Consider the following 23,053-nt stretch of genomic DNA (forward strand, 5'->3'; position numbering starts at 1 on the left):
TTAGAGACAAATGAGAGAGACCGTCTCTTAAAATTCCCTGGAAGTCCATGGAAATTTGCTTAGAAAGCCTAGATTTTCTGAAAGGGTAGGGAGAATTTTATTAGGTCTTTATCTGGCAGGTGATGTCTCTTAGCTTCAAGCAGAGGATACTTCACATCTGGGAAATGTGTTAATGTCTTTTTTTTATTATGCAGATGTTCACATCTGCAGACCCTTCCCCTGTGAGATTGCTTTCTCTTCCCTGCGTGAATGCCTTGGCTCACCCTACACATTAATCTGCAGTGGTCTAAGCCAACTAATGACAAATGTAAACTCTCTAGGGACCACCATTTCCTACTTTGCCCCCTTTATATTCATGTTTGGAAACATTCATATTAATATGTATGTGAATGCATTCAGAGAATATGTTTGGTAAAATGAATTTATTCATGTTAGTGGCTAGAAGACCACATTATAGAATCACTTAGAAACCTACGAACATATAAAACAAAAATTATTGGAAAGCTAAAATCCAAAGAAAGTCTTGCAGATTCATTTTAGAATGCATTTCATTTTCTGTTGCTTTATATGTTCTCAAATTGGAAAACACAACTATGTTTAAATCTACCAGTTCAGAAATGTACTTAGAATTCAGGATCTGGTTCAGGATATAATCAACTACATTTGAAAAAGAAAGAGGTAGGATAGATTATCTAGCGTAATGATCCTCAATCCTGGCTGCATGGTACTAAATGTTGCAGGGCAGGGGGGAGTGGGGGGAGGGGGGCTTTTAAAAGTGCCAGTGCCTGGGCTTCCCACCCAGAATTCCTGAATTAGCAGAGCTGGGAATGGGGTCCGGACAGCTGGGAGGCCACAGAGAAGGTCCCAGGGAATCTGGTGTGTAGCCAGGTTCGAGAATCCCATATACATGGTCCACCGACTTTTCTCCTATTTAACGGGTTCTTTTTCCCAGCCAGCATAATCCACCTAAAATAGCAGAATTGTTCTCTGGCCCAAAAAGTAAAGCAGTTCACCACAATCACCGTGAAGCCAGGTCTGTAGCTCCCAGGGAAGATGGTGGCTGGTACCAGCTCGCACCTCCCCAGAGGGCATGCGGGGGCCTGTTCTCAGGGCCCCCGTGGTGGGCACAAGCCTTGAACAATCCCCTCTCTGCCCTGGGAGAACTCCAGGCTCAGAGTCGGAAGACCTGGCTCAAGTCCTTGCTCCATTATTACTACCCTGAGCGACCTTGGTTAATACATGTGAGCTTTCTGGGCCTCCACGGCCTCATGCGTAGACTAAGGAAAGTCATGCCTTCCCAGTGAGAAGAGGAAGGCACTTGTGAGCAGGTGTGTCCCCTGTGCAGAGCTACAGAACTAGCAAGTTTGTGGTGGACACCGTGTGCCTCTGGGGATCCCCCTGGAGCCTGAGGCCACGTCCTCAGTCGCACCGGCCAAGCCCAGCATCAGCCTGGCTCCCGACATGGGCTTTCAGGGGGGAAACCCTTGAATACCAGGGGTGGGAAGGGGGGGTTGTCAGCGAATGCCAGGGGACCCATCAGATCAGAAACCACATCTGACTGTGGAACCTGCCCTGAAGTGAGAATGCAGGCCCTTACTGCGGAGTGAGGCTGTCTCTCCTTTTGTAGAACATTTTTTCCAGTACAACAGTCTAAGTGGCCGGAGGACTCCTGGAGATGAGAGGCGGGGAAGTCTGCCGGCTACTCGGATTCTAGCTCCCTTTTGCTGGGTGCAAGTAACTTCAGCAGCCCCTGCCTCCCACTTCCGGCACAGGGAGGGTCATAGCACCTACTTGAGCAAGGTGTCCCGGAGCACGAAGGAAGTGAGTGTATGTTCTCGAAGCCCTGAGCGCTGGTGCTGGCTGACAGTGAGGCCAGGTAGGGGTCTGCCACTGTGCCACACAGGCCTAACCTGTCTGTCTGTCCCCTCCCGCCCCAGTGCCTAGCCCCTCTTGTAACGGCTTCGACAGCACCCTTTCAAGGCCCTGCCGGGTGCCGCTCGGGAAGGAGGTCTGCTTCATCGCCACCGTTCGCCTGGCAACACCCCAATTCTTAAAGGCAAGTACCCGGGAGAGAATTTATCATGTAGAACTAGTACAACTGAGTCACGTTTGGTTATAGTTAATTAGCCGTCTTTATGGGAAAGAATAGGATTGCAATGACGCTGTCACTGACTTCGAAAAGTTGAAATGTCTGGCTTCTATACCTGTGACAGCCCCACCTGCCCCTTGCCTTAACTCTGGTTTCCTGCGAGGGTTTTGGCTGGAAGGGAGCCTCAGCTGCTGCTCAGCCTGCAGAGAGGCTCATTTGCAACTCTGTCGACCCTCCTACCTTTCACTACGGATGTTAATACCACTCAGGGCAGGCCGAGGTGAGGACCCAGTGTCAAAACTAAGGGTTTGTCTGTATTCTGTCATCTGTGATTGCTTTAACATCCATGGCATGAATGTTGAGTTAAATTAGTCATTCAAATTCAGATGAAAAGCCATTTTCCACATGTTTACCACACTTCTAGATAATGGGAAGGGAGTGGTGTGACATTTTGGCTCTTAGGTATTTTTCCCCAGCTTGTGAAATAAATTTAGTATCAGCTAATACTGAAATTAGCTACAGATGATGAGTTTCAGTCCAACCCAACTTGGAGACTTGCTCTCAATGATTTTAACTTCTGTTATCCTTCTACCATGCGTTCTTGAACAAACCTAGGGTGAGCATCTGGCACCCTGAGCAACATTTTTTTTTCCCCTTCTAATACAGGAAATGTGCATAGTTGACGAACCCTTAGAGGAATTCACTTCAAGGCATAGCTTGGAATGGAAATTTTTATTTCTGGATCACAGGTTTGTGAAAAGAAAAACATATTTGGGTTGGGTCCTTTTCAAGTGTTTGTTTGCATGAGCCAGGCTCTCCTTGGGAGAGAAAAGTCGGGCCTGGTCCCTTCAGGGAGAAGGGCTTTCTGGCAGCAGGAAAAACCATTCCCAGCCAAGAGTGAGGCGGCTTCCCTTCCACTGCAAGTTGTCTGTGGATATGTTCTGTGTTTGGGTCAGAGCATCTCGGGAGAGCCAGGTGCCACAGCCCAGGATACGCTCCTGGGATACGCTCACCCCCACACCCACCCCTCGGGACCCTCTCCAGCTCCCAGGAAGGCAGGAGCAGATGGGAGAAGAGCAGAAACTCTTCGTCTTATTTCACTCAACACCTTTTTGTCCCTTTAATTCAATCTTCTTTCTTCTATAACATTTTTCACAGTTTAAGGATGAGAAATCTCCCCTCCCCACCCTTTAACTTTTTATTATGCTTTGGGATTGGACTGACCCAATCTATAGCTATTTTTAATTATTCGGTAGTGATAAAGTTTATTATTATTTAACCCAGGTTATGCCTACGTAACCGAGTATCTAAATGCCAGAAAGTTTGAGTGCTTTGGAAAACGCAGCCTCTCTGGTTTGAACGATTGCAAAATTATTTTCCTGTCCTGGTTCTTGAGAAAGGAGGCTCTGTGTTGATCGTTAAATGTGCAAACTGTCCCCCCTCTGGATGGCGGTACTGCCATTGTGAGTGGGGCGGGGTACTTGCTCTGTGACAAACTGTCCCTATTGCTTGGCAGAGCCCCTCCGATCATAGGATACCTGCCTTTTGAAGTTTTGGGGACGTCGGGCTATGACTACTACCACATTGATGATCTGGAGCTCCTGGCCAGGTGCCACCAGCACTGTGAGTACCGCACAGCCAGCCAGAAGGCCTCCAGCACCCTCCACGGAGCCCAGACGGCACGACTCTTTGGCCCTGGAAGTCTGTTTATTGCTTGGTTTCTTTTTGAGGAGGAAGCCTTTATTTTCTCGGAAATGATGTAGGAGTGGGGTGGAGGTCCTTCTGTGGTTTGCCCCTGGGTTGTGTTTCCAGCTGGAATTGACTTTCTCCATCTCCTCCCACCTCCCGTCCATTCTCCACCCCCCTCCCAGCACCTTCCCGTACCCTTCAGATATACAAGCTATTTTCATCTGACTTAAGAAAATAAGACGATGGTCATTTTTTCTAAGTTACGCAATACATTTCGAAGACAAAATACTGAATTCAACATCACTGCTTTTTGCCAACAGACATATATTGGTCACAAGCTATGGGCCAGGTACTGAGCTAGGCCCAGGACATAAAGATGATCAGAATCTCCTTGCTGTTCTGTAGGAGCAAGGTCTAATGGAAAAGCAGAAATAGGTGACATTATAGGATGCTGTCACTGCACTGGAGGGGATGTGCTCAGGATACTGGGGGGCTCACCCAGCTGGGGGAGGGGATCAAGGAAGGCTCTGTGCCACAGAAGAGGACAACAGGAGGGCAGAGGTAGGGGAAGTAGGACTCATGATGTGGGGGGCGTGAGGGAGAATGACCAGCATATCTGGATTCTCATTTAGCAAGAGTCGTCAAGAATTAACCTTGGAAAGCCATATTTTCCGTGCCAAGTTTTAGCTTTAAACAGGAACATTTTTCGTCATCTTGACTTCTGGATCCTGACATGAGAATTGACCACCAACACTGTGTTTTGATAGACGTGCTGTCTGTAGCGCCCATTGTAACTGTCTCTTCTCCGCTCTTCTAGTCAAAGGAAGAATAGGCTCAAGTCCATCGGGATCCTCCGTTAGAATCTGAGGCTAATCTTTACAACTTGAACCCCTTGCTCCTCAAAGTGTGCTCCTCGAGCAGCGGCAAGGGCATCACACCGAGTCAGCTAGCCTTGCAGATTCTCGGACTTTCCCACCGGGCCTGTGGAATCAGAACGTCCATTTTAACAAGACCACCCCCTCCCCACAAGTGATTCGTGGGCCCATGAAGGTTTGAGAAGCAGGGTTACCTCGAGCCTTGGCTGCTTCTGACCCTTCTAACGGAGCAAGGCCACCCTGGGGGTAGAATTACCTTCATGATCTGCAGGATTTGGCCCAGGGCTCAGGCAAGATGTTCTCCGTCTATGGAGCCCATGCCGTTGCTCAGCTGGGCTTCCTGCCTCTTCGAGATCACATTCTCCAAGGCAGTGGCTCCCGTTGTCGCTTTGGTTTCCCAGTCGCAATACCTGTTATCTGTTACCTGTTTGCAGAATGAGGTGCTAAATCCCAGGCACTGAGGCAGTGACGCAAACTGTTCTTCTTCCCTAGACCCACAGTCCCAACCTTCTGCCCCGCGCAGGCTAATACAACAGCACGCATTCTGTTCTGGACACCCCCCCCCCCCCGCCACCGACAGAAGCCCACCGACAGACTTAACCCTAGGAGGCTCCACGCAGCCCTGTGGCGGTGGGGCCTGAGCTGGAAGGCATCCGTAGACGACTCTCTCATTTAGCACCGTGTAGACGAACCATGAACTGCTGACTGACAGTCCCTGAATCCCATGCCGAGGTTGTGGGCTGTCGGGTCTACTTGGGGCCCAATTCTCCCAGCGTCTGGATCGTCTCTCCTGTGCTCGGCTCCCACAGCCCCAAAGACAGCTCCTCCTGAAGCAGGCAAACCCGGGCCTCTTGGTAGTTTGGGAAATCTGCCCTTATCTGAGGCTCTTAAGCCTTTGAGCATTTCGGGAAGCATGCAGATTGTTCTTCCCTTATTTAAGAATTCAGTATCATTTAGTGGGATCTTGATAATCACTTAAAATACAGCACACCTGGAGAAGTGCACATTGTCTGGCACGGTGTATCTGAAAGCTTCTATTTTCAACAGTACCTTCTGGGGGAGAGATTGTTTTCATATCAACGTTCACTACATGCAGCCTCTGTTTTCTGCCTACAGTGATGCAGTTTGGTAAAGGGAAGTCCTGTTGCTACCGGTTTCTGACCAAAGGCCAGCAGTGGATTTGGCTGCAGACGCACTACTACATCACGTACCACCAGTGGAACTCCAAGCCCGAGTTCATCGTGTGCACACACTCAGTCGTCAGGTAAGGGCTGGGGCTGGGAGGGCGGGCGAGTAGTCCCAGGTTCCCAAGAGCAAGCGAGCCCTGGGCTTGAATTCCTCCACGGGGCCCGAGCTATCCTCTGCGGTTCACAGAGTAGTCTCCAGAGCTCAGCTTCTTTCCAGGGACACACGCAACTCTGTTCCCCGCACTCCCCACCCCCGCTGGGCTGAGGATTCGGTTCAGCCCCTCCATAGGCCGCCAGGATGTGACTTTGTGAGTTATTGCTTCATTGACCTTCTTCCACATTTTCCCTTCATCTCCATTCACCCCCCCCACCTTCCCTTGTCACTGTTTGGAGAAGAAAATTAAAATTTTGCCTCTAAATCACTCGTAGACCTAGTCCCCTCTATTTTTAATGCATTAGAAGCCCCTGCTGGCAACTGAGACAGCGTTGGGAATAGAACCTGACTGCCCCGGGGGGGAGGCTTCCTGGTGGTTCCTGGTGGCCTCGGGGAGCCCCCAGCCCAGGGTGGGTGGGCAGAGCTTCCAAGGGAGGCCGCGAATCCAGCCTTTCCTAGACACAGGCTCTGTAAGGCCACGATTCCCAAAGGTAGAGGAGAAATGTCATTCGTGGGGTTTTTTTCCCCCTGACTACAAAAATTTTAAGGACATCAATCAGTTTTAAACTGGTCTAGAGAAGAGCATTTGAGCAGAACAAAGAAAGAAAGGTCATACATATATATATATATATTGAGGTATATATGTATATATACATGATAGGTAGATGGATGATAGGTAGATATATGTACATATGGATACTACACATACATACCGCATTTTATATATATATACATAAGAGATGGATGATTGATAGGGAACATGTAGTCAGGTGGGTAGACCGACAGATGGGTAGATACCATGCATACATACATGCACACACACATGCATATATACAGTCAACAAGTAAATCTGTCTTCTTTTAATAAGTGGGGAGAAATGCTGGTCTTTCTTGCCAGTGACCCTGACCGTCACACTGCATGCCACTCTTAGGGACATGATCTTAGCTTCTCGGCCCACCCTCGGGCACCTCAGCAGCCAATGGTTTCTGAGGACAGGCCAGTCCCACCTAGCACCACCCAGCCTGGGCCTTTGCCACAGGGTCTTTTGGCCTCAGGGAAGTCTGGACATCATCAACATCTTGGTCTTCAGACTCCGCCCTTGACCCCGCCCTTCCTCTCCATCCTCTACCTCCCAAATCTTGGAAAGCAACTCTCAGAGAAAGTAGGGAGTGAACTAGTTAGTAAATAAGGTAACAAGCATTCCAGAGGCCCCAGAGCCACTGTCACTTCCCAGGGTCCCTCGCCCATCTTGTTCCTCCACACATGAGGCAGAGGCCAGAGCTGGGGGCCCTTTGGCCATCTCCACATTGGATGGATTTCCCCACGCTATTTTAAAAGTGGGCCCACAGACAAATCGGTGCTCTGGGTCTAGATCTAGATTTGTTTGAGAGAAAATTTCCAAAGGTTGCAATTACTAAAAAAAAAAAAAAAAAAAAAAAAAAAGTCATTTGTCACTTCTCCGTACACATAGTCCAGACTAGGTAGGTTTTAAGAAAGGCTTCTGATTATTCAAAGGCCGAGGCTTATCCTGTAGATGAAAATACGTTTCTAAAGACAATTATGGGTGGAAGTTTCAGGGCATGGGGAGAAGATAAGTAAGGGAGAAGGGCATAAAAACACCCTGGAAAGGAAAATATTTGGGATGTCCCATTAGAAGTCACCCCAGCAGCAGTTAGGCACAGAATGAAGCTCCTTCCTCAAACAAGTGACAAGACTAGCCTCCTTCATGGTGACGATTCTGGGGTGGGTATCACGGGGGTACCTCGATGTACCACACACGTGCTCTTTGCTGCTGCCATCTGGAACATCCCACCTCCTGCTGTGGTCTCTTGATTTCCTGATCAGTTATGCGGACGTCCGGGTAGAAAGGAGGCAGGAACTGGCTTTGGAAGACCCACCACCCGAGGCTGTCCACCCTTCAGTGCTAAAGGTACGCTGATCCCCACCAGATGGCTAAAGGCCAAGTTTGCCTAAGTAAGTTCTTCCATGAGTTGTTATAATAAAAGTAGTACTATTTTTATTTGCTATGTTCCCAGTACTATTCAATGCATTCCTTGAGTGTTCACTTGTTTACCATCATGATATTCCTGCGAGGCAGGCGCTGTTACTATCTTCATCCTTCAGCGAGGTACAGAAGCACACACAGGCTTTAGCTCACATACCCGAGGGCGCTGAGGGTGAGAACTCACAGAGCTGTGTAAGAAACAGCCTCTGGACTCAAAGCACCATCTGGCAACTTTCCATCCTTACGAGAGCAGCGATAATAAATCCACTTTGTATCTCCTCCCACAGATAAAAAGCTAGGGGCTTATTCCGTCGTCCCATTGAGGTGTGGAATAATTTGGGTGCCCTTGTCCTTCCCCTTAGCCTAAGTGCTGATGCCCTGCCTCCAGGACCCAGGCCTCCCACGAGGAGACTGCCCCTCACACAGCCTCCATGTTGTCAATAGCAACGTGCACTTCCTACTTCTGGGTCTGCAGGTCTTAGGTAACAGCCGTGTTGGGGCCAGCTTCACGTCAGGGAGCTCTGCTCGCGGAGGTGTTCCCCTTCACAAAGGCTTACCTCCATCCTTCCTCCGCACACGGTTCTCAAGTCCCCTCTAGACAGGCTTCCCCTCTCTCTGCTCCTGGACAGCTGGAGGGAAACGTGCAAGCAGACCAGAGCCCTGTTCCTCAAAGGTCATTCTTCAAGCAGACACACATGTTGGGAGAAAAGGAGAGAAAGGAAGGGAGGGAGGGAGCATTGCATTTTATCAAAGCCAAGAAGCCATCCGTTATAAGATCCACCCTTATGTATCTCTCAATAAGAAAGAGAAAATGTTGTCGCCAGTCCATCTGTGAAATAAGGAGTTCTTTTCATCAGTCAGAAGACACGTCCCAATTTCAGATATGTCAGAATGTAGGGGAGAAAGTGTCTCTTATCATTGGTGACACGTGGTTCAAGTTCCAGGCTGCCCAGCGGTCTAGAATCCAGAGATTGGCCAGAAGCTGCGCAGCAGCAATGGTACAATGAAAGCATCTCTGGTCCATGAGAGTTGAGTTAGAGGGTAGGAGGAGTCACCTGTAAAGCCCAGAGAGAGCCATCAGTGTCCTGGGCGAGGCTCCCCTGCTGTCATGCCAAACGGCAATGTGTCGTGGGGTGATCCATCACCAGTGCGCTGATACGACACACCTGTCCTTGTTTATGAACGTGTTTATTACCCAGCTCTGTCATATAATGCATCATGTATCATGTCCGAGAACAGAATTAAGCTGTTCATAGACAGGTGTTAGACACCCCATACATCATGGCTCATGAACATGTGCATGATGTTGTGCATCATCCAGTCGGAAATTCGTTCTCGAGGTTTCTGACCCTTTGGGCATCCTAGAACCCAGTGGAACTTCTCATAAACATGCACATATGTATAAACACATGAACACAATCTCGGGCTGCCCCTTTTAAAGGAAAAGCTCCGGGACAGTGCTTTTCAAACTATCAGTGGTAATGGACTCTGTTTAACTTCAAATCTGTCACCGACCAATGCTTTTGTAAAATGCAAATTCCCATGCTTGGGTGTGACGTGCAGCTCTGTCAGATGGCTGGAAAAGTCTCTCAGTGCTCACTCTCACTGTCTGTCCATACTTCTCTGCTGACTAGGAGCACACAATTAGCTGTGGGTCAGGGCCCCCACTCCGAGGGGTGTATCTAGGGGAGACTCTGTGACTAAGCAGCGGAGTCTCCGAGTTGACATTTAGCACAGCAAATCCAGGCACATCCTGTGATTCTGTTTTGCACAACGGACTGTAGGTCACATGTCAGTCATCTCAGCCCCCAACTCCGGCACACACACAGTATCCACCCTCTCTGGAGCCATGACTCAAAAGACAGAATAGCCACATAGACTCACACCCAGAGATTTAAGACCTGAGACTGTGGGACATAGAAGAGCCTATCCAAACAGCCTAGTAATGTCACCATCCTCCTATGACTGGATAGGAGCATGGCTCAGGAGAACAGGCATTATGCTTCTTTAGCTTAAAAACTATCCTAACTTAGCCTGTTGTCTTACGCTTAGGACTCTAAGCCGTGCAGGATGGAAAGATGGCTTCTCAGGGTTGGAAGGGCACAGTTGCTTTCTCATCACACAATACTTGAAGTGGGGGCATTCTGGGATCCAGGATCAGTTAGGATCCAAGAATCAGTGGATGGAAGATCATTGGCCCTTTGCCTCTTCTCCACTCCGGGGCCCTGAGGCTGCAGAGGAGAAGCAGTGGGGAGACTGTGTGGGAGGTGCTCCGAAGGGTCCAAAGGCATTGGTTTCATCAGAGTATTAACAGTTCGGTACACCAGCAACCTCATTTCTAGAACTTGCCTCTTCTCCCCTTCTGGGAAAGCCAAGATTCTGGGCAGTGAGGTGACAGTTTTAAGGAAAAAATAAAATGCAACATCAGTTATGAAAATCTAAAAAATCAAAGTCCAAGGTGAGAAAGCATAACAGATCCTGCTTATATAAGGCCACAAGCCTCTCAATGACGCCTAGATTATATATATGTACAAATATTCCACCAAAATATGTCAGGACTTATTTCCAAACAGTTCCCATTTTTCTCCCTACACCCTCCCAATTTTTCCGTATAGTTAGAGGAGAGCTAAAGTCATGTCATTCATTCCCACCATCTTGATGCTGAAATTGTGTGGATGTGTGTGTGTGTATGTGTGTGTGTGTGTGTGTGTTTCAGGACAAGGGCTCCAGCCTGGACCCTCAGCAGCACTTTAACGCACTTGACGCGGGCACCTTGGGCCTTAACACCAGTCACTCACCATCAGCGTCCTCCAGAAGCTCCCACAAATCCTCGCACACGGCTATGTCAGAACCCGCCTGTGAGTGAGCGGCCACAGATGGCGAGGGGGTGGGCGCCCCATGTGGGTCCAGGGTGGTGGGGGCATGGAGCCCTGTGAAGCGTCCCAGGCCTGAGCAGAATCAGGGCAGCCCATGGCTACGGAGTGAGAGCTGCCTTCCTGTTCACACTCACTCTTGCTCCCTTTCCCGTGGGCTTCCTGCCCTCCCTGTCTCCCCACTCCCAAACAGACATAAAGCAGGTGACACACAGACCCTGTAGCCTGGCTGGGCTTTAGTGACTCTGGTGAGGTGTGAGATCAGGCAGGTGGCTGAACCAGGTGGTGGACATGAAGCGTGGGCATGGTTTGCTGTCATCTGCCTACTCCTGAGGTTAGAAGCTGACAGAACTTGCTGGACTTTTCTTTTGTCAGTGATCCCAACCAGGCGCTTGTCTAACGTACACCGTAGTCATTGTTCCCCTGTTTTGATAAGAAAACTGTTAAGTCTGTGTGGGTCGGGAAGGTGACTGGGTGCTTTCTTACAGCCACTCCGAGCAAGCTGATGGCAGAGGCCAGCACCACGGCTTTACCCAGATCGGCCACCCTGCCCCAAGAGCTCCCTGTGCCAGGGCTCAGCCAGGCAGCCTCCATGCCGGTATGTGTGTGACTTGAAACTTCTCAGCCAGGGGTGCCCCAGTGTGGTGGGGCTAGCTAGACCCCAGGACAGCATGCTGCATCTTCCCAGAGAACCAACTGTACCTGAACACTGGGAGTGTGGGGTGGTGGGCAGGGGTCGGAAGCCAGGTCATTTAATTAGCAACTAATTTGAAATGTTTTTCCTCCAAAATCAACAGGGATGTATAGTCAAAGAATGCAAAATCCAAATGAGATTTAAAGATTAAGCTGGAAACCTCAAACCAGGGGTCACACCCCCAGAGTCTCTGAGGGTACACAGGACCCTTCCATTGTGGGTACTGTTTCACCCCAGTGGAAATGTTTGAGAAGTCTGTGTCAACAAAAATGTACCTCTGCATATATCAGGCAGTGTCCGTGCTCTATACCAGACCTCTCCAGAAGGTCAGGGAATGAGTGGCCTTTTAGAAAGCATGCTGGCTATATGCAAAATCACTGATGTTCAATTCTCTGGTTATCAGTTGCCTCATAAGGGATCACCTCAAACTGAGGGTTGTAAAGCAAGAGTCCTTTCTCACATTCACGGGATTCAAAATGAGCACAGTGGGGCTGACTCCTCTTTGCTGTCTGGTGTTGGAGGCCTCACCAGGGGAATGGGGAATTCACATCCCAGGTGTATGTGCACTCACTTCTGCCCCCCGCCCCCACACCCCGGGCTGGGCTGGGCTGACTGACAGCTGGACCCACCCAACACCATCCACCCTGGACTTACACAGGCCTCTCCCTGCCTTAGAGCAGAGCTGCTCCCAGCACGGCAACTGGGTTCCCAGAAAAAATGTCTGGAGAGGGGGCTTTCCGTGAGAGCCAGGCAGAAGCTGCATGGCTTCCTATGACCAAGCCTTGGGAGTCCCACCGTGCCGCCTCTGCCTTTCCTCTTGGTCTGAGCAGTCGTAGCTCACCCACAGAGATGAACATAGACCCCCACCTCAGGATGGGAGAAGTGTCCAAGAACTTCAGGGGCCACATCCAGGTCATTGCCAACTACCTCATACCCATCCCTCACTGATATTTTGGGAATGGGAGTGAACATGCCACCTTCCTGCTTGCCGTCTCCATGAAAGTTATACACGCCCTACTTGAATCTTGGGTGACGAGTTTTATTTTCAAATCAAACATGACAAAGACCATGAATGCCCTTCTTCTAGCACTTGGCTGTCCAGTAAAACAATTTTCTGCCATTGATGGAGGCGCAGTCCTGGTCCCTCCCTGTAGTGCTGGAGACCAATCGGGAGACTCCACCCCAGGCTCTGGGTGGCCCTGTGCCTGGGATTTCTCACTCAAAACCAGGCCTCCTGTTGTCACTTCCTCCCGATGTTGTCCTGGGTGACACTTCCCATTTGGGCTGCCTTCTATGGTCCCTAGTGCCTGAGGACAGTTTGGGAATAACTTCAGAAGAATCCTTGGACTTTTCTTTTTAAAACTCTCATGAACCCATGAAGGTGAAGTGTTTCATTTCTTGTTTCTACACATTGTCTTGCCACTGTCCCCCTGCCCTGTCCTGAGTGATCAGGAGACAAAGTCTATGACTTCCCAGGAGTCTCTCGAGCGGATCCCAGGCAGATTCTGGTGAAATTGCACCAGTATTCACTGCCTGGAGGAATGAATGGATATAGAAATGCAGGGCACTAATGTGCATCTGTCTGTCTGAGTGCTGAACAGAAAGCATGAGGACCACACGCAAAGCCAACACTGGTTATTAGCCCAACCCCATTCATATGGCTCCATGACACTAAGAATTTATCTGTTTGGGAAAAGAGCAAGCCAATCCACCAAGAATGGAGCCTAGAATAGAAGGCAAGGGAGGCGGGTGGAGCAGAGCTGCCAAGCTCTGGTACATCGCAGTGGCTTCGCAGGGCACACTGTGGCCTCCCCATCCCGAGGGACTCCAGGACCTTGCTCAAGATCACGCTGTACCCTTCACCAGCCATGTGTCGGCTGTGACTCCATGTCCTGCAAGGGCAACAGCATAGCCTACCTTCTAGAAGTGAGCTCTTCACGCTAACGCAGAGGGCCTCCTTTAAGCCAGAGAACCCAGCTGATTGAGAGCGCCCAAGGACCTCAGGAATGGCCCAGAAGTGGTGTTTGTTAACAAAGCCCCCCTCTCTTCCCCAGGCTCCCCTGCCGGCCCCGTCCTCCTGTGACCTCACGCAGCAGCTCCTGCCGCAGACCATCCTGCAGAGCCCCCCTGCCCCCATGACACAGGTGAGTCTGGGGCTCAGGAAAAGGGAAACCTGGTGGTCACTCTTCCCCCAAGACATAACACGCGGTATCCCCTTGAGTGGGGGGATGCCCTGTTGCCCAAGTATATGTACCAAACCAAGATCCTGAAATGGGGAATGTTTCTCCCCATGTGCCCGTGGGACATGCTGAGCTATGAACTCTGTCCTATACCTGTCCCCTTCGGCCATGATCCTTTCCTTAACCTTCGTTCATCTTTCTGCCACTTTTCTCTGTTACTCTTACTTTTTATGACTCCAAATTGATTATGTTATTTTAGGAAAAGCTTAAATTAGGCCAAATGTCATAGGGAGACTGCAAAATTATAAGAGCTGTGAGTCCGGTACTATTAATATCATATTGAGGTGGGTTTTTTTGTTTTGTTTTTTTTTTTTTAAGGATCATGGCTTTGCTGAGTAATTCCTTCTTTGTTTCAGCAACAGTCAGTGAGTTACTATTTGGGTCGGGCAGTGAGCGAGCTTGAGGGGCACTGTCAGCCCTTGCTGTTAGTAGTCAAGGTTCAAGGGAGGGCCGGGCATATAAACAGACCAACCTCCACCGCAGGGTGCGTGTGTTTACAGAACCAATAAGAAAATAGCACTCCCCCACACACCCAGGAGGTGATGCCTGAGCTGGGTCTGGAAGAATGGGTAGGAGATTGCCAGGCGGAGGGCCCACAGGGAAAAGGGACGTGGGTCTGTGCTTCACAGGGAGTTTTAGTATTTTTTTTTTTTTTAAGATTTTATTTATTCATTTGACCGAGAGACACAGGGAGAGAGGGAAGACAAGCCGGGGGAGAGGGAGAGCGAGAGGGAGAAACAGGCTTCCCTGCTCAGCAGGGAGCCCGATGCAGGGCTCAATCCCAGGACCCCAGGACCATGACCGGAGCCGAAGGCAGACGCTTAATGACTGAGCCACCCAGGCGCCCCTCGCAGGGAGTTTTGACAATATGCACCCTGCTTGAGGCCAGGCAGGCAGCTGAATGAAGCAGCAGTCCTTCATTCTGTGGCCCGGGAGGGCGGTGGAGCTGATTGGTTTACATTCCGCTGAGGCCAGCCTCCGATTTCCATTCCTTTACGGGAGTATTTAGCTTGGTCCCACTCCCTGGCCACAAGGGGTCCTAGGTCACAGCAGCTCACCAACTGGCCGCACTCTTGCCAAAGTGTGGAGTTCTGTGTCAGTGCAAACCTGTCTATAACATATGTCCCATTAACAGCGGTCTCTAATGCTTTCCTGGAATAAGAAAGACACCTGCTAGTACGTGCTCCTCGCTAGAGTTAGGCTGGGAGGATGTAAAAACGACTCATCTAGAGTCAACTAATTAAAATCATCTATATTTGTCCTCATTAGGAAAAAAATTCTCTTCAAATTTCCAAGGCACATTTGGTATGAAATTAGTAACTTTTTCAATCCAAAGGCACCTAAAATGAGAGTCCCTCTAACTTCTGGGTCTTGCATAAGTAAAGGAATTTCTTTGTTTTATAATGCATAATGATGTGATTAAAGTCTTCTTCAAATTCTAATTTTTCATGTATGGAACATCATTTTAATTAACAATAACAGTTCTTAGTCTGTTAGGCATATTATACTTAATAATAACCACATTCTTTAAGACATTCTTGCATACTGCTGACCTTTCAAGTCAGATGGTTCTTTTCATACCTGCTCCATGTAAAACAATGGATTCTACCATTTTCTCTCTTCCCATTCACCAATGTTATCATTCTTGCACCCTATCACAGAAAGGGGGAAGAAATAAAATCCAAAATCTGAGAAATGATGATCTGGGTAGCTGGTGGTTTTGCTTCATACTGTGTTTCTAAAATGTCTGTAAGTTAGCATAAAGGTCTTTATCAAAAAGGCCATGATCAGGAATAGAGCAAGAGACTAATGCTTGGGTGTCCTGGAATGCCTTGACAAAATCAGAATAATACTAGAAGTTACCTAACACTTAGGAAACACAGTGCCGGCCCCTCCCTGACTACCCAGCCCCCTCCTGTTTCCCTTTGGAACTAGCTGGGCAACCCAGAGTGTCCTCTCTACTAGACATGCAAGGCATAGCCCCGGAGTGTTTCCTGACTTTGTAGAACCCACCACGGAAGCTTTTGTGTTGTGTTGTTTTTAATTTCATACCTGGTAGAACTCCTTTTCTTTCTCAGTCGAATTCTCTTTCAAAATCCCAGCTCAGTTTTTTGATCATTTACTTTCTGCTGAGGTGTTTGCTGATACCGTCTGGCATAGCACAGGTATTTTTAAACTCATGTTGAGCAGCAGAACTTTTTCCTTCAAATGAAGTCTGAAGCCAAAGATGCTCTGATTGAGGTGGAATTGGGAGGCGGGGTGTGGGGGAGGGTGTTGCTAGCAAAACCTCTTGGCCTCACCCAGCTCCTGAGACTCCGGATTCACATTTTGTCCCCTACCACCTTCTGGCTGTGCAATCCCAAGCAAGTCACATGCGTGACGTGGGGGTATGATGTGAAGAATTGGTGTCCCGCCTCTGCTGGCCTGGGGCAATGACTTGAAAGTGTGGGTCTCCCCAAATGGCAGCACCCGCCTTTATTATTCGTACTGGTTCTTTTTATTATTATTTTGCCACTCCCAAAACTGTGGTCAGTGATTCCATCCTTCACTGTACCCCAGCTGTATCCAAAACTCTCCCAGCCTCCTTGCTTTTCCATGTATGGGAGGTCAACGGGCAGAGGAAGAGTCTCTGCAGGTGTCTGCAAAAGACAACGGGCAGGAAATGGATTAGGGAGATTGTTAGGATAGAGATCGCGCGGAAATAGAGGTTTAAAAAAAAAGGGAGAAGAGAAGAAGATAGGGAGAGAGAGAGGGAGGGAGGAAAGGAAGGGAGGAGGGAGGGAGGGAGGGAGGGAGGGAGGGAGGGATGAGCAGAAAGCCCCAGGCCAGCAAACACAAGAAACAGGAATTATTGAGTGCCCCAAAGAGCCCAGAGCAGGAGTACCGACCTCACCTGCCATGATCCCCCACTTTCCTCATGTTTCCTGTAAGGAAACGCCGTATGTCAAGGTGGACAGGGAACATGGGGCAGAGATCGCCTGTAGAATCTTCCCATAGCCAACCTCCGTCCCAGGAAAGGGGTAAGAGGTAAAAGAAGGTGAAACTTAGTGCCCTTGTGCAAAGCACTTACCAGTGTCCCTCCTATAAGGTCGCCCTCTGCCAGTGTTACCCTAAGGACAAATGCCAGGTGATTGTACGACTCTTTTCCTTAGTTCTTCTGTGCACAGATTTCTAAGAAGTTCATAGCAGCAAATGAGCCCGGGGAAGGGAGGGAGGGTGATAAGGCCTCCATGGCTCAGGCCTGTTAGGAGGGCAGCCACCCCCCTCCACCCCCGGGAAATAACAAGTTCATTTGTGAATTGTTACAGAAGAGCCCTGCTTTCCAGGATCAGATTTAGGATAATGATAGGACCCCAAATTGCCTGCGAACTGTCACCTGCTCTCGGATGCACTGCTTTTGATGTTCATTCCAAAACCATTTGTCTAACCAAATTTGGAATATCAGTTTGTGAGCACTGCTTACAAAATCACGTCCGGATTCTGTGACCCTCCCGGACTGCCACGCAATACATTAGACCTGCAGATTCCAGTGGGCCTCGGAATAGCCCACACGGGGACCCCTGGAACGCCCAGCCCTCATCCAAAGCCCCTGTGCGCTGCTGAGCTCCCCACCAGTGAGTCACTCAGTAGGGATACCAGAACGGGCGGATAAGGGACCAGAAATGAAAGTGGGCAGGGCCACTCAGGACAGCAGCAACATCGGTCTGCAAGGCTGAAATGGCTCTTTCATCTGGTTGTCTGTTTTGACTCCACCTTCAAGTTCTCAGCACAGTTCAGCATGTTCCAGACCATCAAAGACCAGCTAGAGCAGCGGACACGGATCCTGCAAGCCAACATCCGGTGGCAGCAGGAAGAGCTCCACAAGATCCAGGAGCAGCTCTGCCTGGTCCAGGACTCCAACATCCAGGTGATGCCCCTTCCCGGGCCAGTGTCTGCCATGGCCTCTGTCCTCCCTGCCGCCCTGTGATGTATTTACCCATCCTTTTAGGGTGGGCGGGACTCCTGCCAAAGTACCTCTGTACTGCCCTGATTGAGTCCTGCTCACTAAGCATATTGAAACCTCCAACACCAAGCACAGGGAATGAATCCCACCTCCTCCATCCCCAACTCCAGGACAAATGTGAATTTCCCATGACACCCTCCCCATTTACCCCTTGCTCTGTTGGGCACATAACGTCCATATATCACCTGCATTTTCATTCATGAGTGGCGGTTGATCGCCCTGCACTGATGCTGGCCTCCCTCCCATGGGGTTATAAACTTCCAGCACCTGTGTAACTGCCCAGGTTGCTGGTGGGGGGCATGGGCATGATCGTGCTGTTGCCTCTCATCAAAGCGTTAATGGAGAGACATGTGGGAAATGATGAGGTCTGCACCCTGCACTGAGGGGGACAGCAGAGAGAGCAGGGACTGAAGGTCAGCACCCTAGCATCTCCAGGCCACCCCATTTGTGGCATGCCCATGGTGGCACTCTGAATGTTCTGACAACAGCAGCTTTTAACTGTGACACTGTGCCCTGGAGGTCGCTTCTTTGAATCCTTTTAACTGTGACACTGTGCCCTGGAGGTCGCTTCTTTGAATCTTTTTGAGAGATTGTGTTTGGAAGGAAAGCTCTGTATACTAGATCTCTTTCAAGGATAAATGATTTTTACCAAGTTTCACTTGGATCAGTCCAAGACGATTTTTCTTCCCAAGTGCATTCTTTTGACCCAGGCTCTAATTGTGAATGTAATTCTAGCTCACCTTGGGAGTCTGCCTTGAGAGCTCTAAGCATTTGCACCCCCTCTTAGGAGAGGCAGAAGGAAGCAGAAGAGTACCTCGGAGAAAATGGCTGGAGCCCGGGACCTGTTGCTTCCCAGCACGGTCCACACAGACCCTCCCGGGGGCGACCGGCAGGCTCCGTGCAGGGCGCAGCGCCCAGCTGGTGCGTGCGGAGATAACGCAACGCGTGATGGGGCGGCGTTGCTGGGCAGCAGGAGACACCTGCTGCCTGCCATCATGCCTCCCGGGGGCCCCTCAGAGGCGCTGCTGGCCGGCTTTCCGGACACCCCGTGCCCCTGCACAGACCCTTGGCCCAGGGCTGGCTCTGCAGTGGGAGGACCGAGCTGGGCACCGCACTCACAGCCCCGCCTACGGGGTCAGGGGCGGAGCGTCCGGCCACGCCCACAGCCCTGCAGCTGCCCCGCCTCCTCAGCCGCACCGAAATGGACCAAGGAGAGGACCACTGTTTACAGGGAAAGAAATGGAGTCATCAAGGTGTCAAAGTCCCTTTTTACTTATTCCTTCCCAGCTGTGATGTTTCCTCACTGATCCAGGGCCTGATTGGCAGAACTTGCCTGACTCCAATTACTTGAATGGAATTTTTACACTAACAGGAAGGGGAAAATTGAGCCAGAAACTGCTAAAAGCAAGGTAGGCGTATGAACATCCTCCTCAGAGCCCGGGCTTTTCTATTTCCTGCCTTTTCCACATTCAAGCTGAATTCTAAAATAACAGGCGACACAAGGTTATCTCTTTCACTCCTTGTTATAAAGAATTTTTATTTTTTTTCTCCTGACCAATGCATTTTGTTACCCCCCAAAGTATATATGCCCACAGAGCACCTGAGTTTTGTAAGAGTTGATGTGGAAATCAAGACCTCCAGTGTGTCCCTTCCCTGGTTTCATTCTTGTGACCTTATCTTTGGAGTGGAATTTTCCAAAGAACATGGAAATCCACAGATAGTCCAACCAAAGAACTTTTCCTCAGTCTGCCTTCTTGTAGTTCTACAGGTTTACAGACTTAAAGAAAAACATTCCAAAATGTTTAACCAAAATGTGATATTCGTTCTTAAAAAAAAAAACAAACCGCATGGTTCAAGCATAAAGAATAAGCAAGTAAAAATTACTTCACCCCTTCCCCAAAAAGGTAGGAGGTGGGAGGAGAGATTAAAGAATGGCAAAATGTTGATCATTGTTGAAGCCTAATGATGATACACGGGGTTTCCTTATACCTCTATTTTGTGTATTTCTAAGATGTTCTGTGATAATAATAAGTATTGGTAAAAGTAAGCAGATTAGAATAATGAAAAACCACAGGTGAGCATATGATTGGTTTATTCTTAAAAATTAGAAGCTTTTTTTTCTCTGATAACTTTTTCTACTTGAATTAGGGAGCTATTTTTCTCATACTTTCTATAAAGTTGACCCGGTGCTGTTTAAGACATCATCTTCCTAAGCCATAAAATTCTACTTTATTGTGGATAAAACAGAGGCGTGGATGTGCACAGCAGCAAACAGGATTGTCCCCTACAAAATCCTTTACTCAAATGTCAGTGGACTTTGCCACTTGACTTCAGTGCCCTGGAGCTTTAATTGAGCCTATGTGAGTGTGTGATGCTTGCTGAGTACGATTTAAAAAAAAAAAAAAAAAAAAGATTGGGTTATGAGGGAAAGGTCCTCTAAGGTGTTGGTGTTTGCACCTAGATGGAGTCACGAAGGGCGCTACCTGGGGAGAGCTGTTCTGGTGAAAGGCTGTGTCATTCCCTGCCGTCCAGAGAAGGATGCCTCTTGCTCTCTTTTTGAGAGTATGCGCGCCCTCTGCTGGCTACTCAAAGAAATGCCTGGAAGGGCACCTGTAGCAATGGCAAATGTGTTCCTTGATTAGTTCTTTCAATCATCCATCTTTCCTTTTTTTCTTCCATACACCCATCCATCCATCTATTCACCCATCATTCCTTCCTTCCAGCTATCCACCTATGCACCCATCCATTCATCCTTCCATCCATACTTCCATCCACCCCTCTCTATCCGGGAGACACCCATTATGTATCTAGCATTTGGCTAGGCACTGTGGGAATACAGAGATACACAGGGACAGGTAGAGGGTGCCTCTTACCCTCAGAAGGCACACATCAATGAGACAGAGCAGCAGACCCAGCAGTCTCTGACATGACACAAGCAGAAACAGTTTGCCCTTCTCTGAGCAAAAGCCTCATTTATTTGTTTATTCATTCATTTATGTATTCCATTCATTCATTTCTTAGATAGTTTTTGCATGCCCAAAGGGGCTAGGGAACAAAGAGCTCCTTTTTTATTTTAAATATTATTGTTACTATCTACCATTGATTGAGCCCTGACTATGTCTCAGCATAAATCTCATTTAATCCTTTACACGCTATGTACTCTTGATGTCACTGTTTTATTAATGAGGAAACTAAAGCTTGGAAAAGTCAGGAAAATTGCCCAAGGTCATACCAGTAGCACAAGGTGGGGTTGGAATCTGAACTAAGGTATGTAATTGAAGCTACATTATACCGCCTGTTATAAATAAAGGTTGCATGGACTTGAAATCTAATCAGAAGGTAAATTGTACCCTACCAAAAAAATGTATGTTATATAGTGTGTGTATTGGGTTTTTGCTGAAGTGGTGAAGTGTAGGTCATGCCATATTATAATAGGTAGCTGGGAACAAGTAAAGTATTAATCCCCAAATGGAATCTGAGATGATGGATACCCAGAAAATTCTTAACTTCTAAGGTGACAAAGAGCTCTCATTATTCAAAACCTGTCTGGTGGGGGTGAGGGGTGTGACTGGACAGTGGGGAGATCAGGTGGGGTGGTGGAAAGGGCACCAGATGGGGACCTGGTCCAGTTCAGCCACCCATCCACCTCGGGCCTCAGGGAGGCAGCTCGAACTCACCCACGAGGCACATGCTTGAACTAATGATCCCTAAGTACTCCTGCAAGTGTCTGCTTGGCGTGGTTCTGCCTCTGCCTTTCCATAATCCCTCGGTCACTCAGCCGATGGTCAGCATGTCGGTTCTCTACTGGCTTGGAGGTTGTATTGAGCTGAGTACAGGAAGTGGGGTTAAAACCCCAGATGCTGGAAGGAAGAGGGCCTCCCTCCTGAAGAAGTCGAAGCCCCAGGTCTACAAGGGAGGAGAGTACTGCTTGTCAAGAATCCGACATATTAGATAATGGCAGTTTTCAATGCCCACGAGGACCTTTGGTTGAAAGAGCTAGTTACAGGTCTTAGGTTTAAATTATGATTGAAAGTATTAAAGTTGTTCTTCTTAGGCCTTTAGAGTCAATTTACAGATTACATTTTATTTACAAATCTAATTTGGTCTGAAAATAGCAGGGCTTTTACTTGTTTTTATTTATGTTCAGTTAGTTTATAGATTTAACAAATTGTAAATAATCAACCGTATCTACAAAAGCCATTAATCCACAAGTTCAATATATATAAATCCTTCAAACATTTCAGGTGCCTAACAAGGCAGGCATATAAACTTAAGAAGTGAAATCTTTCTAAGCACTTAATCAATTCTTTTAAATCAAATACACCAGACTTACAAATGAGGTAGGTCGAGGTTCTCACAAACTCTCAAACATTCTACAAACTTGATCAAATTCCCTTAAACCTCTCAAATTAAGATTGCCAAGCCAACATATCACATGTGCCTTCCTGGGAATGCAGAGTCACCTCATTAATGGGGGCAGATTTGCCATCTCAGCTGGGAGCACTGGGCTGAAGATGCCAACCACAGTGCAGGTACATGCCCCGGTCAGTGGCCTGGTCCTGCTGCCAGGATGATGCAGACTGTGGCACAGGTTAGCCCACCCTTGGCCACCATTCATTCCATTCACAAGATATTTCTCTCCCCTCATGAGGAGCCGATAAGCCAGCCCAGACTCTATATAAGTACGTCAACTTATTTATAGGCCATCCAGGTCTAAGCATCTTCCATCCTGTTAGACCTCCATCGCTAGACCATAGCTTCTCGAAGCCATGGTCAGTGTCCCTTCAACTCACTGTTCCATCTCCAGGGCCCTCGCACCGTGCTCATGGCATGATAGCCTCCAACGCCCCCACGTTGAGTGAATTAATTCTTCCCAGGCAGGTCAGAGAGAGCAAGAAAGCTGACCTCTTACCCTGGCTAGGGAATACAAAGAAGGTGCAGACACCTTGCTGTGAGAAGGTGAACACTTGAAAGTGAAGGCACCTGTGATCCCAACTTTAAAGGCCCTCTTGTTCTGCTTCCAGATGTTTCTGCAGCAGCCGGCTGTATCCCTGAGCTTCAGCAGCGCCCCGCGGCCTGAGGCTCAGCAGCAACTCCAGCAGAGGTCGACCCCAGGCTCCCAGCCCCAGCTCGTGGCCAGCCCTCAACTTCCAGGGCAGATTGCCTCTGCCCAGGTGGCGAACCAGCACCTGCTCAGAGAATCCAGTGTGATATCAACCCAGGTAAGCATGCTCGTCTTCACAC

The 23,053-nt window shown here is 48.8% G+C and overlaps 1 protein-coding gene across 2 annotated transcripts in view; it reads left to right on the forward strand.

Moving 5' to 3' along the window:
- NPAS2 (neuronal PAS domain protein 2) overlaps positions 1-23,053 on the forward strand; it is a 151,963-nt gene that overhangs the window by 120,503 nt on the left and 8,407 nt on the right. For both annotated transcript variants that reach the window (XM_025869020.2, XM_073897862.1), the window contains exons 8-17: positions 1,938-2,056; positions 2,756-2,838; positions 3,606-3,712; positions 5,770-5,917; positions 7,840-7,924; positions 10,716-10,857; positions 11,361-11,470; positions 13,621-13,710; positions 17,567-17,713; positions 22,834-23,031. In XM_025869020.2, coding sequence (XP_025724805.1) covers positions 1,938-2,056; positions 2,756-2,838; positions 3,606-3,712; positions 5,770-5,917; positions 7,840-7,924; positions 10,716-10,857; positions 11,361-11,470; positions 13,621-13,710; positions 17,567-17,713; positions 22,834-23,031 — 1,229 coding nt within the window. The remainder of the gene's footprint in view (positions 1-1,937; positions 2,057-2,755; positions 2,839-3,605; positions 3,713-5,769; positions 5,918-7,839; positions 7,925-10,715; positions 10,858-11,360; positions 11,471-13,620; positions 13,711-17,566; positions 17,714-22,833; positions 23,032-23,053) is intronic.

Source organism: Callorhinus ursinus, unplaced genomic scaffold, assembly GCF_003265705.2.
Source record: "Callorhinus ursinus isolate GAN/ISIS: 27379988/994484 unplaced genomic scaffold, GSC_fseal_2.0 scaffold10, whole genome shotgun sequence".
Lineage (NCBI taxonomy): Eukaryota > Metazoa > Chordata > Mammalia > Carnivora > Otariidae > Callorhinus > Callorhinus ursinus.